General features: G+C 35.8%; 1 protein-coding gene across 1 annotated transcript; it reads right to left on the minus strand.

The window, feature by feature from the left end:
- Window positions 1-679: 679 nt before the first annotated feature.
- Window positions 680-18,895, minus strand: LOC123913944 (calreticulin-3-like). The gene is made up of 14 exons (XM_045964884.1): window positions 18,656-18,895; window positions 18,419-18,526; window positions 17,631-17,823; window positions 15,810-16,068; window positions 15,533-15,589; window positions 15,141-15,188; window positions 4,934-5,020; window positions 4,794-4,851; window positions 4,391-4,458; window positions 4,140-4,235; window positions 3,992-4,048; window positions 3,826-3,909; window positions 2,549-2,581; window positions 680-992 (listed from the first exon to the last, which is right to left on the minus strand). Exons 1-14 carry the CDS (start codon window positions 18,753-18,755, stop codon window positions 981-983), a joined length of 1,260 nt encoding a protein of 419 aa, XP_045820840.1. The 5' UTR covers window positions 18,756-18,895; the 3' UTR covers window positions 680-980.
- Between the last annotated feature and the right edge of the window lie 1,139 nt (window positions 18,896-20,034).

The following is a 20,034-nucleotide window of genomic DNA, read 5'->3' on the forward strand; positions in this document are numbered from 1 at the left end:
CTCTCTTTCCATTCCAACTTCTTCCATCTTTATTATTTTTTCTGTACTCTCTCTCAAGTCTCAACCGTTGGAAATTTGGGATCACTGTGTGCACTACTATTTCTCATGACTTGTTCTTTTGTATGGTCCCAAGTCCCAATATCAGATCATCACTCTCACTTCCATTTGTACATATGAGAAGAAAAGGTATTGCAACAAAACAGAGCAGATCTTGTTCAAAAAAAAAACAGAGTTTTTTGGGGCATTCGGTGACGGAAAAACAGAGTATACGTGGGCAACACAAGTGATAATAAGGCAAAGCGGTTACAATATTTTCATATTAATAAAGAATCAATAAAGAATACAAATATAACTAAGATATTTTTTGGAAAAATAACCATTCGTGATCCATTTGTGAGATTTGGTTCGCGATAAATAGCATTGCTCATTTATATTTGGTTTTGTGACAATATGAGAATAATCTCTCTTAGTACATATAAAAAAACTCATTTCATCACTACATTTATATATTTGTCTTCTTAACCAATGATATAAGAATACTTTTAACATTTTTCTTAAAACAAGTAGTTAAAAGAGATATGCACCAGTGAGGGAGGGTTACGGTGTAGACGCGGTTAGGACACACTTGCGAAATTTGTGTTCGCAACATTAGAGACTCGCCCGCCCTAGCCACCATCAATTCAAACTTAAAGCTAGTTTCAACATCTACTAAGTATTACATTTAAGCTTAAGCTTAGTTTCATCTTTCAAAATAAGTAGCAGACAGCTGTTATGTAACAATGCAAAAAGTAATGAAGATGACATAATGACTTATACTCATTTCAACTTAGTTGGTACAACTCGTTATGGTCAGTGCAGTGCAATTATGCATTGGTCCTAAAATTCACAACATACTAAATATTTCAAACTTCAAAGGTGGCATTGAATTGAAGATTGGTGCAGCAATTATGCAGCTTCAACTACTCCTCACATTGCTCAATTCAAAGCTCATCCTGTGAAACATGGAAATGCACATCTGATTAGAGCAAGAGCAATAGCAATGAAAACGAAATCAACACTTATCCATAAAAAGATAAGAAAATTAAAGTTGTTCAGTGATGGAGTAGTTCAACAATTTCATAAACTTTCAATGAGATAATATTAAGGCACTACTATATGGCAAGACCAATTGTATAGAGTTTAAAGCAATAGCTTATAAACTCATGCCACTAAAGTAAAATCGTTTGAAAACAATTTTTTCTCACAATGTTATAGGTATTAAGTTTTCGCTAGCTACCGTTTAACAGTGATTAATCTTTATAAAAACTTGTGGAGCACACAAAGTAGATTCTTCTCTCCCAAGTGAATTTTCTTCACACACAAAAGTCAAACGTCGAGCCTTTTCTAACAAACTTATAACACTTTTCTATTAGCTTACAACATTTTTTATAAGATACTTCAATTGGCATTTGAATATATCACTTATAGCTTATCATTTTTCTATCAACTAATTCAATAACTAATTTTATTAAATACTATAAATTCAATTCAATGTACTGACTTAAGCCACTAGGTTTGGTCTAGTGGTGAGAAATTTAGGTATTATGCATGAGGTTCTAAGTTCGATCCCCATTACCAATATTGTAACAACAAAAAAATTCAATGTACTAACTTACTCGCTATCTTCTATCTTTTGCTTTATAATTCGCTAGCCTAAGTTATGGCGGGAAGAAACCGATTTACAATTTATTTATACAGTACTCATTTTAAAGTCACATCTCATAAATTGCTGGAATTTTCAGGAATTTATTTATTTATTTATAGTTAACACATATTTCAGCATATCAATAATGTTCTTGTAATGTGCTCCATTACCACTGTTTATTTTCAATCATTACATATTTTGTCGTTTTTCAATATTTAAGGTGCTGAAAAAAATTCAAACCAATGACATTTGTGGGTCGGTCACACCTGCAACTGCAAGGTGCTCCCCAAATATTAAACAAAAAAAAAGGACGGTCTCACCTACTTTTATTCAAGGACCATATTTCTTTTTTGATAATAATTCAAAGACCATATTTCACTATTCATAATAAGTAAATCATGAATAATTTTGTTATATATCAGTAAATTTTAATAACTATTTTTTTAAAGAGTGTGAGATAGTTTGTTTTTTTGTGTTTACCTATATATAGTTGATAAAGTTAAAAAATGCTTGTCTTTTGTGGCACTTTTGCTTTCTTGTTTAGTGTGTAACCAAAAGTATGGTCTTTCTTATGCAAATAGTATCTTGGTTGTATTTAGCTGGATATGGGAAAGGTTGATATTGAAATGGAGAGATAAGGAGTTATGGACAAAGATGTCAAACCCAGCTCATTCTTAGCAACTCCAGCAGAAACAACAAAAAGCAATAACGACGCATAACAAGGCGTCCACATAGATAAGAAAAAGTTCGGTCAACAAAAGTCGATGAAACTGATTCAAAATTTAGACTAGATACATCAATTTTTGTTGACACAAACCAGAACAAGTATATTAGTAGCATAATATAGTAGAGTGTTAGGCTTACATGTTCATAATCATCGTATTCATGGGGATCCGGCTGCAAAACAAAGTCCTAAAATCAGGTTTCATAGTTTATAAAACCAATTGAATTAAGGACCAAACAAAATGACATGAATTGGACAAAGACTCGAAGATTAAAAACAAGCTCGAGCTGCTGTTTGTTTGTTATTTTTGTAAACGAAAAGGTTGTTCGTTATGCAACCATTGGATCTTAATTCCATCCCGTTAGTAAATTATGCAGTTAACGTAGTCACATGATTTGGACCATCGTATCAAGATTGAACAACTTACATTTTGACTTTGGTAAATCGATTCCAAAAACCAAAGTACAAACATAAGTTGTTCTATCCTAATATGATGGTCCAGACTGGTGATTGCATGCAGGGTTATGTGAATGAAAGGAATCAACGTCCTTCCATATTCGCCTTCTGCTGCCCCAAAGTTATATGTCAGCATTTCACTTCTTTCTATCTTTAAACATGAATTCTGCATACAATCTCTCCTTCCTTACATGTCTTCTAAATAATTTATTCACTATACTATTCTACTGCCTAAAGGGAATGCCTGAATACTCTCATGACTGGTCCAGATGGCACTTCGAAGACCAAACTTTTCGGCATAATCATCTTCAACCCAACATCTCACCTTTTCAAGTTTTGGGTTTCTTATGTTGGTCTCAACTCAACTTTACACGTCGCTTATTTTTACTTCTTACTACTTAAACACTTCATGTCTCCAACCAACGTTTTGAAAAATATACTAAATCAAACCTGTGAGTGACTCCGCATCTTTACATTTGATCAATACTTTACTAAATACAAGAAGCGGTTTTTACTGAGGTACCCTAGAAGTCCCACATTGCAGATGGTCTAACTACATGTTTCAAAGGAAAAAGTTTAACACAAAGGTTAAGAAGAAAGGTGTTGGGCCACGAGGGGAGCCGAGCCTAAAACACCAAGGGAACATCATATTAGACTAAGAGCATCTATATAAGTGGTTTGTACACCACATCTTCACCAAAAACCTTAAGACATTAGGTATACGAGTTCCCTCATTTATACGTCACCCAACACTCATATTTCATCAAATGTTACTCAAGTTTGATAGTCCACCACAGACAACAAAAGTCCATCATAAGTCGTCGCTTGTCCACACTACTATTGATTCCTACCATGCATACTAGTAAAAAGAGACCAAAGCTTTACTACAAAGTCATCATAATAAACACAAATACACCACAGAACAAAATTTTGGAGTACAATCCAGAGAAAAAAAGTTTACCCTTCTACGGCGCCTCTTATCTCCATATCTACTGTCCCTCTCTCTCCTCCTCCTTTCTCCCTCTTCTCTTGCCCTTTGTGCCTCCTGCTTAGTCATAACATCAAAAACAAATATGATTACTGCATATATCAGAATAGTGCTGAAGCATTAAGGCCTTGATCCATACCTTTTCTTCTCGAGCCCTTCTTTCTTTTTCTGCTTCTTCAAAAGCTTCTTTTTCAGCCTGAGATTTTACACATAACAAGAATGCAAATACTATAATGGTTGCTACAAACTAAATAACCGATACACAAAGTCAGAAAGCAATTTTTCACCTCTCTATTATTAACCATAAATTCTTCCACAACTTGCTTTGCATACTGTGGATCATCACAAATTAAGATGTTGTCATAAATTGAACCAGCCTTCACCTGAAAATTCAAATTATAATATAACATCGCTTCAAATATTCAGTAACAGCTAAATATCGACGCACATAAAACTTTCTTGGCAATTAATAGTAATACTCGATCGCTATACGGGAAGGAAAAATTTAACGCAGAAAATAAAATGCAGATACACACACCTGCCACACTTCAATGCCCACATACTTTATCGGTTTCAACACGTAAAGATCAGGATCATCCTCAAATTCTGCAGGAGCCATTTAAAGAGAGTACAATTACAATCCGAAAAATGACTAATCAAGTTTCCCTATTACGATAAAAATCATGAAAGTGAAAAACTACATCCTGATTCCATATAACATTATGATATCACCTGAAGTCTATTTCAAGATTCTTTTTTCTTGGTCAGGTAGCCTAGTGGCTAGAAATTCACTCTTAAAGTGAATAAATGGAGTGTCTGAGGTTCAAACCCTGACTCCTGCATATATAATGCATGTCCCTACCAACTGAGCTAAGCTCACGGGGACGAAGTCTATTTCAAGATTCTAATGACTGATATCAGCTGCTAATAAGATAATCTACCTGGGTTATCAATCCATGGAGTCTTCCACTTTCCCTTGTAGTTGGGGTTCTTGATTTTCTGGGATTCAACAATTTTCAACAATTAGAAACCAAGGAATATGAATATGAATTCAACTTTGAACATGTGCAGCTTGAAGAACCTTTCGTTTCCACGGTCCTTTGTATGCTGGATTAGGAACTTTGGGGGGCTTCCAAAGTCCATCATCTTCATCATCCCAGTCAACAGGCTAATCAAACAAGAAAAAAAAAGGAAAAGAGCTTTCGTTAAACCTGTGCCAAATTAAGCCTTGTATCAATAGTTGTAATATTACTATCCAAATAAGTGTATTTGTTTAGTATCTATAAAAATTTATCTAAACATATGATAAACAAACTGAAATCTGGCACGCAGTGAACACAATGCTGCACAAGATGCTATAGCACACGTTGCAGCACGACAGTCGCAGAACACAGTAAATAAATAAATAAATTGCAGAACAATAAATAAGACAGGAAATTGTTAACCCAGTTCAGTGCAACGTCACCTACTCTGGGGGATACCAATCCAGGAATGAATCCACTATAATAGCTCTAGTTCAAAGCCCTCGACCAACACCCGGTACTTGACTTATCACCTAGACACTACCAATGCAATCCTATCTAAGAACCTCTTAGATAATGAGACCCCGTCCCAAATTCCCTCTAACAACACATACCATGTTGCTGTCAATAATAATAATCAGGATGGAGACACTCTCCTAAAAACTAGACCACACTCTTGCTTAAAAGCTTATGAGTGAATCACACACACTAACTCCGTGCTTAAAAGCTTAGGAGCAGCTTACAATAAACAACACAAACCCAGTCCTAAACTTGCATCAGAACGATACAAGAAAGGCTCACAAAAGACACACACACTAAACCTTAAAACGCACGCTTTATGAAATACAAGGTTTAGAAAATCGCAAGTACAATAGCCTTGAGGCTTCACATATTTATAGTCTTCAATTGTCTTGATGGGCAAGTTAGGTCTTCAGACTTGTACAGCTGTGAGAATTGCGGCCAAACCTAGATTAAAATTGAAAATATGTTTTGTGTTGTACCAAACAAAAAAAAACGAACAAAAATATAATATAATTATATTTTTGTTTTTAATAACTTTCCTTAGGCCGACTTGGACAATTCTTGTGCAGTAAGTCTCGTCTTGCATATACACACGTGCTGGAATTAATATTTGAAGCAAATCTTGAACGAGATTGACAAAAAAAATTCTGCACTTAAAACAGAGCATCAGGATGCTGTACGAGGATGCTGCAGCATCTTTGTCCAGCATCTGGCAAAGTTGGCTTTTACAAAATGTAGCCAAACACAAAACCCAACAATCTCCCCCTTTGGCAAATTTTGGCTAAAACAACTTTGGCCCAGTGCATGGAGAGATACTGTCTAGACTTTCCTTCGAGTCAACATAAACACACAACTAGGAAAGAAAGTAGAACAATGCTAGGCTATTTAAACTTTCCTTCAAGTCAACATGAGCACACAACTAGGAAAGAAAGTAAAATTTCATCAGATGAAAAGGTAGCTAGCATGTAAGCATCAGAGGCATGCAACAGCGGAATATAACACATCTTAGCCTCAAAGTACAGATAGAGGGAAATAAACTCTCACATAGTGGATTCAAGATCGGAGAAATAAACTCCTTAAAATTTTAGCAACGCCACAGAGAATAGGAAAAATAAATTCCTATATAAGCATGCATATTAAAAGTAGTAGAAAAATAAATTCTACCTACTCCCCCTCAATTTATGCATAAACATTCACTCCCCCTCAAAACATGCATATCACATAAAACATGCTATACTAGATGCTATAGCATTTTTCATCACATCATGCACACAAACACTTTTACTCCCCCTTTTTAGCCATAAATTCTGACAAATAAAGTCAGTACCATAGAATAGGAGCAAAGCAAAGATCCATAGAGTACCAAGTCACAGAAGTCAGAAGATAGGGGATCACATAGTACATATTACAACCCAAGAGGCCTAAGCCTTCAAAAATAAAATCCAGATAAAGACAAAAACAAAACAGCCAAAAGAAAATAGGCAGCTCATATGGAGGGGCTTTCATCAGAGGCCATTTCCTCTTCTACAGTGTTACCACCTGCAAGATCATCATCATGAGAAGCACCATGGGAAGGACCAACTCCATCCTCATTAGCCTGTGGCTGAGCAAACTCTAGGGCTTGGATTACACCATCTACCAGCTCCTTCTTCTCACCAAGCATTTTACTAACCTCCTTGAGATTAGCAATCATCTGTTGCTTGGTCATTCCTACAGCTGGTGTCTTTGCAGATGCTGCAGCAATGTCTGCAACATGTTTGCCTTCCAATAATCTAAAATCCATGGTCAGAGCTGAAGGTCTAGAGACAGGCACATCAGAGTTAGTGCAGATGTCAGGATGTTGAGACAAAACAATACTACAGATCAGAGTGGGAAATGCTATAGGCATTTTTACAGCAGTAGAAGAGCCATGGAGAATTGTAGCATGAAAAATATGAGTGCCATAATCATAGCATGTACCAGTACCTACAGCATATATAAATTTTGCCAGACCTGTAGCTACACTGTTGGAATGTGTAGTGGGGACCCAGTTAGAAGCTGCAATTTTGTTGAGAAGTGCATATTTGGCAGTCAATTTTGCAGCAGGCAACTTTCCAGTCCTAGGCCAAGTCTTCATACCACCACCTGTGAGAATGCTGCAGATCTTTTTCATAGATACTTCTAACTCAGGTGAGGGATCAGTACTCCTTCCCAGACTTTGATTGATGATGGCTGGAGAGAAGTCCACACACCTTCCTCTAACAAAAACTTTCAAGTACTCAGAGCTCAGAGGATTACCACAATCAGCTGTAACATTGACCAAGAATTCTCTGGTCAATTTCTCATAACAGTTTCCAAGACCAGTCACAGTCTTCAGCAGCCCAGCCTTATTGATCAAGTCCATAACCTCTTGACATTCAAGAAAGTCTTCATGCAAGTTTCTTTCCAAAGCTAATCTTCTGTTAACCACAATTTTCCACCTTTCTGCATTTTCTACACGATGGAAGGATATATTATCAATAGGAACAGGAGGAATATCTTCCACAGTCTTCTTTTTCTTAGCAGCCTTCTGTGAGGATGCTGCAATAGGTGCTGCAGCATCATCCTCAAAGTCTGAATCACTTGAGGAGACAACCTTTCTCTTCAGGCTTTTCTTCTTGGACTCAGAGGGTCCAATAACCTTACTCCACTGCTTCTTAGGACCAACAACAGTAGCCTTCTTTTGTGGAGTCTTGGCAGGGGTACCAGAGACATCTTTTTCTTTGCTAGCACTACTTCTTAACCTCCTAGACATAGAGGCAGGAGGTTGTCTTACACCACTAGAATTGAAGTTGTCAACATCAATTACAACTTGATGACTATCACCAGGATTATCATTAGCAGCAGCATTAGACAAATGATCAGCATCAGGAGTATTATCAATCACATTATCAGACACAGGATGGATAATAGGAGTATTAGGATCAGTAGAATTAGGGACAGTCTTGTTAGGAGTGTTGTCAGGACCAACATTCCTCTCAGGAGAATCAGCCACCAAAGAGCTATTAAAATCAACAGGCACTGTAGATGCTGTAGCATGATGTGCAGCATCCTGCTCAGTGGAAAATTTCTTAATTAATTCCAACACAGAGTCAAATTTGGCTTTAGAATAAGCCCCAATATCATCATCAGCACTAACAGAGGTCTCTAAATCCTTTTTCCCCAAATTCTCAGCAGACCTAGGGTTTGATAATCCTAAGGGAACAGACTTTAAATCAAACGGAGAGGTTGTTTTCTCATTTACAGTTGCTCCAGCACTAGCATCAACATTTGGTTCTTCTAAGTTCTTAATGTATAGTTCATGCATTGTATGAACAGATTTGGAAACAGATTTAGAGTTCGATTTCTTACCCTTTTGATTCGAAACCTTCGTTGTAGCAGGGGATGAAGTTGATTTGCGTGCTCGACTCCCCTTCTTACTCGACGAGACCTTCTTCGTTGTCGATTCTTCTGGAAACACGGTTTGTAAGGGATAAGCAATGGTGATTTGTTGCGAGAGTGGGTCGATTGGGGGTGTTAGTGGTGGTTCGTCGTTGTTCTTGGTCGGCGAAGTGATTGGAGAGTTTGACATGATGATTTTGATAATAGGATGAAGGTTTTGAGAATGGAGATTGAACCGAGAAGTTGGATGATCGCTGTAGTGAGAGAACGGGAGAGAGTAATGCGAAAAAATGAATTGGAGTAGTTGGGGAGATTTTAGCGTGTAATGGAGGAAGTTGTGGTAGTTACTTCCTAATTTTGCGTGCATCAATGAATGAAAACTGAAATCAACTGCACGCTCTCCAAACTGTAATTGCTACAAGTCTTCAAACAGGCAGACTCCAAGTTTGCCTCGCAAATTCAAATTGAACTGCGTCAAGAGCTTTAGTGAAAATATCAGCTAGTTGTTCTTCAGTGGCAATGTGCTCAAGCTTCACAACTCCTTCTTCAACAAGATCTCTAATAAAATGGTGCCTAATATCAATATGCTTTGTCCTGCTATGTTGGATAGGGTTTTTTGATATATTGATGGCACTAAGATTGTCACAGTACAATGCCATAGCATCTTGTACCACATTGTACTCCAGCAACATTTGTTTCATCCATAATAGTTGGGAGCAGCTGCTACCAGCAGCTATGTACTCTGCTTCAGCTGTAGATAAAGATACACAATTCTGTTTCTTGCTGAACCAGGATATAAGGTTGTTGCCCAAAAAGAAACAAGCTCCTGAGGTGCTTTTTCTATCATCTGCACAACCTGCCCAATCAGCATCACAATATCCTACTAGCATAGAGTTCTCACCATGTGTATACAGGATCCCATAATCACATGTACCATTCACATACTTCAAAATTCTTTTCACTTGAGCAAGATGACTCATCTTTGGCTCAGCTTGGTACCTAGCACATACTCCTACGGCAAAAGTAATATCAGGCCTGCTGGCTGTAAGGTATAATAAGCTTCCTATCATGCTTCTATAAAGACTTTGATCTACATCAACTCCCTTTTCATCTTTGGTAAGCTTTAAATGGGTTGCTGCAGGTGTTCTTTTATGAGCAGCACTTTCCATTCCAAACTTTTTCACTATATTTCTTGCATACTTACTTTGAGAAATAAAGATAGTATCTTCCATCTGCTTTACTTGGAGCCCAAGAAAGTAGGTTAGTTCACCTACAAGACTCATCTCAAACTCAGACTGCATTTGCTGTACGAAATGCTGTACCATCTCACTAGACATTCCTCCAAATACAATGTCATCAACATAGATTTGTGCTATTAGAAATTTGCCTTGATCTTCTTTCACAAATAGAGTCTTGTCATTTCCTCCTTTCCTGTAGCCTTGACTAATAAGGAACTCAGTCAATCTTTCATACCATGCTCGAGGTGCTTGTTTTAATCCATAAAGAGCTTTCTTTAATTTGTAAACATGATTTGGAAAGCTTGGATCAACAAACCCCTTTGGTTGTTCCACATATACTTCTTCATTTAAGTACCCATTGAGGAAGGCACTTTTCACATCCATTTGGAATAACTTGAATTTTAGAATGCATGCCACTCCTAGAAGTAATCTAATGGATTCAAGACGAGCAACCGGAGCAAAAGTCTCATCAAAATCTATCCCTTCAATCTGTGAATATCCTTGTGCAACCAGCCTTGCCTTGTTTCTGGTCACAGTTCCACTTTCATCAGACTTGTTCTTGTAGACCCATTTGGTACCAATTACATTTGCATTTTCAGGTCTAGGAACCAAGTCCCAAACTTCATTCCTCTTGAACTGATTTAGCTCTTCTTGCATAGCATTTATCCAGAACTCATCAGTCAGAGCTTCCTTCACATTTTTTGGCTCAAATTTAGACACAAAACAAGCATTAGAAACTAAGTCAAGTGTCCTTCTAGTAGTAATTCCTTGATTGGGATTGCCAATAATCAGGTCTGTAGGATGGTTCTTTTGAGTACGAGTAGAAGGTCCTTTCTTTGGAGTAGCAGAGATTTGTTCAGATGCAGTAACCTCTGTATCATTCTTTGATTCATTAGTAGTTTCACAATCTACATCACCTGTTATAGATGCTGTAGCATCTTCTGCATCATCTTCAGCAGTTTCACTTGAGGTGTCATCTATTACCACATTTATAGATTCCATCATGGTTTTGGTTCTATTATTATATACTCTGTAGGCTCTGCTATTTGTTGAGTATCCCAAGAATATGCCCTCATCACTTTTAGGATCCATTTTGGTTCTTGGTTCTCTATCAGATAAGATGTAGCATTTACTACCAAACACATGGAAGTGCTTAACAGTAGGTTTCCTTTCCTTCCATAAATCGTACAGAGTAGTTGTTGTTCCTGATCTCAGGGTGACACGATTATGAATATAGCAGGCAGTATTCATAGCTTCTGCCCAAAAACCATGTGAAAGCTTCTTTGCATGTAACATTACCCTTGCAGACTCTTGTATAGTTCTATTTTTCCTTTCTACTACACCATTTTGTTGTGGTGTAATGGGAGATGAGAATTCATGTATGATGCCTTCAGAGGCACAGAAGTCAGAGAAACTGGAGTTCTCAAACTCCTTACCATGATCACTTCTGATCCTTAATACCACATTGTTTTTCTCCCTTTGAAGTTGAGTACATAGATCTTTGAACACATCAAAGGTTTCTGATTTCTTTCTAATAAAATTTATCCAGGTGTATCTAGAAAAGTCATCAACAACAACATATGCGTACCTTTTACCTCCCAGGCTTTCAGTTTGCATAGGACCCATCAAGTCCATGTGTAGAAGTTCAAGAACTCTGGTAGTGGTAAGATGCTGCAGCTTTGGATGTGGCATCTTGGTTTGCTTTCCAATCTGACAATCTCCACATATACTACCTTCTTCAATTTTGAGATTTGGCAGTCCTCTGATGGCTTCTTTAGATATTGCTTTCTTCATGCTTCTTAGATTAAGATGACCAAGCTTTTGGTGCCATATTTTTACTTCATCTTCTTTAGTGATTAAGCATGTTGACAGATTTGCTTCTTCTTGGGGAACCCATAGATAGCAGTTGTCTTTTGATCTGACACCTTTCATCAAAATCTCACCTTCGTCATTTGTAACCAGACATTCAGATTTGGTGAAGTTTACTTTCATTCCTTGGTCGCATAGTTGACTAATACTTATCAAATTTGCAGTCAATCCTCTTACTAACAGCACATTATTTAGTTTAGGCAAGCTATTACTTCTGAGCTCCCCTATCCCAACAATTTCTCCTTTTGCACCATCACCAAAGGTAACATAGCTGGTTGAATAAGACTTTATACCGACAAGAAATTTACTTATTCCGGTCATGTGTCTTGAACAGCCACTATCGAAGTACCAGTCTTCCCTTGATGAAGCTCTAAGTGATGTGTGAGCAATCAGAGCAGTAATTTCTTCTTCAGATTGAGTTGTATCACTTTTCTTCTCATTTTCACCTTTAGGTTTCCATTCTTGTTGAGTAGGGGCAGTTGTGGAAACAGGTTTGTGCTGAGGACGTCTGTTAGGGTACCCATATAGTTTGTAGCAGTAGGGCCTTATGTGCCCTTTTCTACCACAGTAATGACATCTCCAAGCATGGTGCTTTCTTCTATTTCTTGACATGGGATGCTGCTGATGATGCTGCGGCTTCTGATAAGGCATCTTTTGCTTTTGAGTTTCTTTAGGCTCCATGTACATGAGGTCAGAACTGTAATTTTTGAATTTGTTGACATTCTCATAGCTAAGCCCAATATTTCTAGGCTTTCGAACATTTTTCTCTAAGATTTCCTCCAGTTGTCCATCAGCTTTATGAAGTTTGTCAAGATGCTCATCATCTTTATACAACATGTCAGAGAATTTTCTCAGCCGCCAGATGTCAGTATTTAATTTTTCAATAACTTCTTTAGCTTCTTCAAGATCAGAGGATAGATAGTTTACCTTCTTTTGAAGTTCCTCCATCTTTGAGATATTCTCAAATTTTTCTGCTTTTAACTCATTGATGGTTACCTTTTGTTTCTCAATGACCCTGCAGATTTCTTCACTTTTAAGACAAAGTTCCTTGTAGGATGCAGCAAGCTCTTCATAGGTTACCTCTCCATCATCAGATTCTGTATCAGATGTAACAATACCTGTTAAGACTGAGATATGTTTAGCAGTTACAGATGCTGTATCATCTTCTGAGTCATCGTCCTCAGACCAACTGACAGTCAGCCCTTTCTTTGCTCTCTTCTGATATATTGGACACTCAGGTCTGATGTGACCATATCCTTCACATTCATGACATCGAATGTTTCTGTTTAAGTTCGATTTTTCATCACCTTTTGGTTTTCCTTGATTTTCATTGCTGCGCATAGTGCCTGGAGCATTGTTTTTGAAATTAGATCTGGGTCTTTTATCCATTCGTTTCAGAACTTTGTTGAATTGTTTTCCCAATAACACCATGGCCTCAGAGATACTCTCATTAGATTCTTCTTCATCCTCCAGTTCTTCTTCATTATTTTTGGATGAGAAAGCAATGCTCTTATTTTTCTTTTCACTTCTTCCATTTGCAACACTTTCATAAGTTTGGAGTGATCCAACCAGTTCATCCAGCTTCATCTGAGATATGTTTTTGGCTTCTTCTATAGCTGTGACTTTCATATCAAATTTCTTTGGAAGTGATCTAAGCATTTTTCTTACTAACTTTTCTTCGGGAATTTTCTCCCCCAAAGCATCAAATTGATTATCATAATCTAGAATAGTCATATGAAAATCTTGAATTGTTTCCTCCTCCTTCATACGTAAATTTTCAAACTGAGTAGTAAGAATCTGTAATTTAGACATTTTTACCTGAGGGGTACCTTCATGAACAGTTTCAAGAATCTTCCAAGCTTCCTTTGCTGAGACACATTGCTTGATTAGTTTGAAGATGTGCTTATCTACCCCATTGTATAATGCATATAATGCTTTTGAGTTTCCCAAAGCAAGCTCATCCTCTTCTTTAGACCAGTCCTCCTCAGCTTTTAGTTCAAGTGTTGGCTTTCCATCCTTGTCAATGACCACAGGGGGGTCCCATCCTTTCAGAACAGCCTTCCAAGTTTTGCTATCCATAGATTTTAGGAAAGCAATCATGCGTGATTTCCAATAATCATAGTTGGAGACACCAACTAGAAGCGGTGGTCTGCTTACAAGTCCTCCTTCCTTTTCAATGTTGCCAGACATTTTCCCTGGAGCTCACCCTATAACCAGAAAGGGTGCCTGCTCTGATACCAATTGAAATCTGGCACGCAGTGAACACAATGCTGCACAAGATGCTATAGCACACGTTGCAGCACGACAGTCGCAGAACACAGTAAATAAATAAATAAATTGCAGAACAATAAATAAGACAGGAAATTGTTAACCCAGTTCAGTGCAACGTCACCTACTCTGGGGGATACCAATCCAGGAATGAATCCACTATAATAGCTCTAGTTCAAAGCCCTCGACCAACACCCGGTACTTGACTTATCACCTAGACACTACCAATGCAATCCTATCTAAGAACCTCTTAGATAATGAGACCCCGTCCCAAATTCCCTCTAACAACACATACCATGTTGCTGTCAATAATAATAATCAGGATGGAGACACTCTCCTAAAAACTAGACCACACTCTTGCTTAAAAGCTTATGAGTGAATCACACACACTAACTCCGTGCTTAAAAGCTTAGGAGCAGCTTACAATAAACAACATAAACCCAGTCCTAAACTTGCATCAGAACGATACAAGAAAGGCTCACAAAAGACACACACACTAAACCTTAAAACGCACGCTTTATGAAATACAAGGTTTAGAAAATCGCAAGTACAATAGCCTTGAGGCTTCACATATTTATAGTCTTCAATTGTCTTGATGGGCAAGTTAGGTCTTCAGACTTGTACAGCTGTGAGAATTGCGGCCAAACCTAGATTAAAATTGAAAATATGTTTTGTGTTGTACCAAACAAAAAAAAAACGAACAAAAATATAATATAATTATATTTTTGTTTTTAATAACTTTCCTTAGGCCGACTTGGACAATTCTTGTGCAGTAAGTCTCGTCTTGCATATACACACGTGCTGGAATTAATATTTGAAGCAAATCTTGAACGAGATTGACAGAAAAAATTCTGCACTTAAAACAGAGCATCAGGATGCTGTACGAGGATGCTGCAGCATCTTTGTCCAGCATCTGGCAAAGTTGGCTTTTACAAAATGTAGCCAAACACAAAACCCAACACAAACAAACCTTCTTGGCTTTTGGATCGGGAATTCCAGCTCGAATTGAATCATATCCCTGCAATATCAAGACAAGAAAGTAGACTTGAACACATGAAAAGATACCAACTAAAATTCACAAAGATGTTATGTTCCAAATAAACTTTCACGCAGGTCTGGTGTCCGTGTCAAAATTTCATAACTTCTAACCAAGTTTCTAATTTTATAGATTTTTGTTGAAAATAGAAAACTTTGCATACAAAAAACATATCGCTGAAAAGGCTGGTTAGTTGAAGCAAATATTATGTATTGTTCATGCTGCCATGAAAGTTATCCATACCACAGTATAGATTCTTAAAGATGATCATTAAGGTTTTTCATGCACATCCAAACGATAAAAGAGTCAAAGGTGATATCAAGTACCTCTGGTTTGACATCATTAGGGTCCTCAATATACTCTCTATCGTCCCAATCTGCTGGCTGCAATAGACAAAGTAAAAGGCTTTGCATGAAAGAAGATAAACAAAAAACAACAAAAAATCTCCTATCTCAACTAAAGACTCTTATAGAATGTTTGTTTGAGTTGTTTCTGAACACGTGACCTTTGAGATCCAAACTGCAATAACTAATAACATTGCATTTGAAGTTCAGCGTTGTAATATTCAAACAATACACACTAAAAGTAATTCAGAAGTATTACCTTTTTGGCTTTAACATCTTTAATTTTCCTTGGAGGAAGGATGTCCCAATCTGTGTACATGCTTCCGGAATCTCTTTCTCGATTATCGACAAGAACACTATAGGAGGCATCAGGCCTTAAAATGAATGTATAGAAATGAGTTAATTTGTCTGTTTCACACTCCAAATCCTTTCTAATAGGATAATTCTGCCCTTGGTAGGACAATATAACATGGAGCTTCTTTGTCTGTGTTCCGCATAAATCTGGTCCAAACATCAAACTGCATTAAACAAAACCAATCAGTTGACTCTGCTGAATACAGTGATAGAACAACAAGGATAGTTAAGTGTAGATTTCTTCATATTAAACAACATGCAGTTTTCGTATAAAAAGAAAGAGCATCGACGTGTATAAAGCATTCTGGCAAGAGCATAGTGTGATATGCAATTCAAGTATATAAAGCTGATATTTTCTTTACCATGTTAAAGCACCGATAAGGAAAGTGAAGTCGATTGAAGATAGCACAACAGTTAGAGGTAGAGAAAGACTATATGAAAACTAAAGGTCAAACAACGGAGATAAATTTAAGGGCCCGTTTGGTGCACAGGATAGAGAGACAGGATATGATAAAAATATCCTATCCTACTCAAATTCCTTGTTTGGTGCACCAATTGAAAAGGATAAAATAAACCTATTACTTATCCTATCCTGTTGAGCCTTTGTAATTTTAATTCTTATTTTAAGCTGGGTGGGCAACATGATAGTATAAGCAAATCATATAACTCACGCCTGCAACCTCTTCGAATCCCGTTGAATGCATTTTATGAATTTTTTATTCATTTTTTTCCACCAGATCCATACGTGTTGCTTTGCTACGCTAGATTGCGCAACCCATATTAATCTTCATCTGATCTGATTTTTTATTATATTTGATATTTTATTATTATTTTATACCAATAGATATTATTTACTCCTATTGAATATTTGATGTTTAAGTAAAAAAATTTATTCAGCTTATTCAGCCCATTTTTTATACCAATTAAAATATTAAATCATTTTATTTTATAAAAAACGTGTATACTAATTTTATTTTTCTTAATGTTAATTAAAAATATAAAATTATTTGTTTTATAAAAAATGTATTTGCTTTCCAAAAATATTTTTTTCATTTAAATATAACGTGTATGTATTTTATCATGTCAATATCAAGTGTGGACCAAATATCGGATATGATAAAACAATGATATCCTCTTTCTTATCATGTGTGCACCAAACACATGATAGGATATGTGTTTATCCTGTCACTATCCTATCCTATCTTTATCCAGCTTCTTATCATATCCTGCGCATCAAACGAGCCCTAAAGGTATACGATTTATTTTTAGACTTGATGTATGACATGACTTTGTGATGTCAAGCGATCTATATAGCCAACCCGACAAGTGGGAAAAGGCTAGGTGGTTGTTGATGTTTCCTTGACCATGTTAATAGATAGGTATCTCGTCCACAAGGTGTAGCTCAAGTGGTTGAGCTAGGACACTCAAAGAAATTTGAGAAAACAACCGAGGATTCAAACCATGACTACTAACATAACATACTAACAACTAACATTTTCCTATAAAATAAAAAGCAAATGGGTTCCTCTTCGAAATAGCCTTTTGTTGGATCACATTACATGATCACCGAGAGGAGTGGTAGAAAAAAATAGAGGCACAAAGATACATTTTGATCATCAACAATGATGACCTATGGATCGCTTCACAACTAAAACACCAGCTCAAAGAATTTCTAAATCACAAACTACAAAACAAGGAAAATGCATGTCACAAAAAATTAACAAACCTATAAGGAGTATCACCGCCAAACTTCTTTTGATTTACATAACCAGAAAGAAGTTTGATGTAACCACCACCACACTCAATATCCTGCTCAAATTTAATAGAGTACTGAACAACCAGGGTTCGGTTCTTATTAGTCAACTCAGGTATCTTTGCAGATATGGCAAAATGCTTGGCATCATTATAAGTCTGAATACCTGCAAGAATTGTAAAGCACTAGATTAGTGATAATCAATCCCTATAACAATATAAAGTCTATTTTTGTTGACTTATTTGAGCTTATTTACTGGTATAAACACTTGTGAAACTGTTTTGGAGATCTTATGGAAACATCTTATGACATATGCATAGGCTGTTTTAAGCTTATTTTCATAACAAAGATAAAATAAAATAAAAAAAGAACTTAGGGTCCGTTTGGATTGACTTATTTTTGAGTTTATGCAAATAAATAAGCTTTTAGCTTAATTCATAAGTTCTCACTAACAAAAATTGTATTTTTATAAGCTGTATTTTCATAAAGTGTCTTGACAAACTTATAATAATACATAAAAATTTATTTAGTTGTATAAATTGTTTTGCATAAGCTCAAAAATAAGCTAATCGAAACAGGCCCTTATATGATAATCACTTATTTGATAAGTACTACTTATTACTTAATCAAGTTGTTTATCCAAACAAGGCCTACAACTAAAATCACCAATTACAGCAATAAATTCAATGCCACATTAAATTAACTAATCTATAGAATTTAGAATTAGATTATAAATATTGCACATTTGATTAAGAGGGTACCTTTGTCATCAGGATCACCAGGCCATTTTCCAGCTGTGTACTTAAAGGTACCTGCTTTTCCTTCACTCCTTTTCCAATCAGACAACACCCAACGACTCTTCCATCCATCTTTTGTTTTTGTTTCATAAAATCAATGTTAAAAATATAACATAGTTGATGGTTTTGTTGGAAGCTACAAGTAGAAGAAAAAAAACATAAAGGATCATAAAAACTCCTGAATCTAGTTGTTTTAGTTACCTTGGAATGTCTCTTCAAAAAAGACTTCTCCAAAGGAAGAATGAAAAGTGAATAGAAAGAAAAGCAAAAGCTTAACAAGATGAGTTGTGATTATTCCCATTGCATCAGCAGCTTCAAAGAGAGTGGAGTGGAGCTTGAAGTGTTTGCACCAAACACATTTAAGAATAGTTTGTAGTAGTTTCTAGAATGTCATAATCACATGTACTATTGCAAATTTATTTATTTATTTATTTATTGCAAATTTATTTATTTATTTATTTATCTAGTTAGTACTATGTGTCAAATCCACTTTGAGAAGTGGTTTTATTTATAAGAAAAAAAAAATATTTCTCGCTTATTAACAAAAGTAAAATATAATTTTTTGTGTTATTGGAAGTTGTAAAAATAATTTTTATTGGTTATTAATTATTGAGAAAAGAAGAGAGAGTAAATTAAATGTAATTTACATTTAATTTTATGAAAATAAGTAAAAGTAAAATTATAAAAGTTGGTTTTTTATTTATTTATAATTTGGGACATTAAAAAAAAAAGAAAAAAAAAGAGTTAAGACATTGATTACCATTTTTTTTTATCAAAGCGTCCTTACGAGTATTTAATAGGGTGTGGACCTTTAATGTGTAGTGACTAATGGGTATTCTATTTTGTGACGGGTTAAAATAGAAATATCAATTATTAACCCTAATTTGGGTTCTATAAATAAGGAGGTTATGGTCTCCAGGTCACATGGTTTCTAGTGCTCTTTGTCGACATCTCATTATCACAAAGATACAAAAAAAATAATTAAAGGGTTTTCTCATAAAAGTGGAATTGATCTAGAAGACCAAATCATATCGCTATTCGATAATCATAAAGGGTTCTCTCATAGAAAGTGGTGTTGATATGTGTGTGTTTGATTTTGCACCCAAGAAAATTAATTTTGAGTAAATTGAATATGACTAATACAATGTGGAAAATAAAATAATTTATGTTCGAATACGTAAGTTGAACATTAAATTTAAATGTAAAAATCAAGTACTTCAAATGGGTATTTGCTACACTCATTCAAAACTACAATAATACATGTATTATATGAATGAATACAAGAGGGATTGGTTAATGTTTTGGAATTTGAAACTCTCGGTAAGGTTGATAACAGTGTTTAACAAAGGACGGGTACCATAGAAATATTAATTTGGGAAAAATGTAAGTGGTAAATTAAGAGTGTGTTTATTTCAAGGTTTCTATCGACTCCTAAGGGCTTGTTTGATTCACATTTCAAAAACAACTTTTTAATTTTTAAAAACTAAAACTTGATTGATAATTCAATTTTACAAAAAAGTTGTTTTGTAACTCAGTATGATTGATAAAAGTTGTTCTGTAGTTTTTATGTTTGGTAATAG

The sequence above is a fragment of the Trifolium pratense genome, linkage group LG3 (assembly GCF_020283565.1).
Source record: "Trifolium pratense cultivar HEN17-A07 linkage group LG3, ARS_RC_1.1, whole genome shotgun sequence".
NCBI classification, from domain to species: Eukaryota; Viridiplantae; Streptophyta; class Magnoliopsida; order Fabales; family Fabaceae; genus Trifolium; species Trifolium pratense.

Bases quoted from the DNA above. Each gene is read 5' to 3' on its own strand.
- LOC123913944 (XM_045964884.1), bottom strand. From the start codon at position 18,755: ATGGGAATAATCACAACTCATCTTGTTAAGCTTTTGCTTTTCTTTCTA. The intron at 15,189-15,532 runs GTACTTGATATC...TTGATATTGCAG, and splicing joins CTAATGATGTCAAACCAGAG to GGATATGATTCAATTCGAGC. The intron at 4,236-4,390 runs GTGTGTGTATCT...TTGAATTTTCAG, and splicing joins TGGGCATTGAAGTGTGGCAG to GTGAAGGCTGGTTCAATTTA.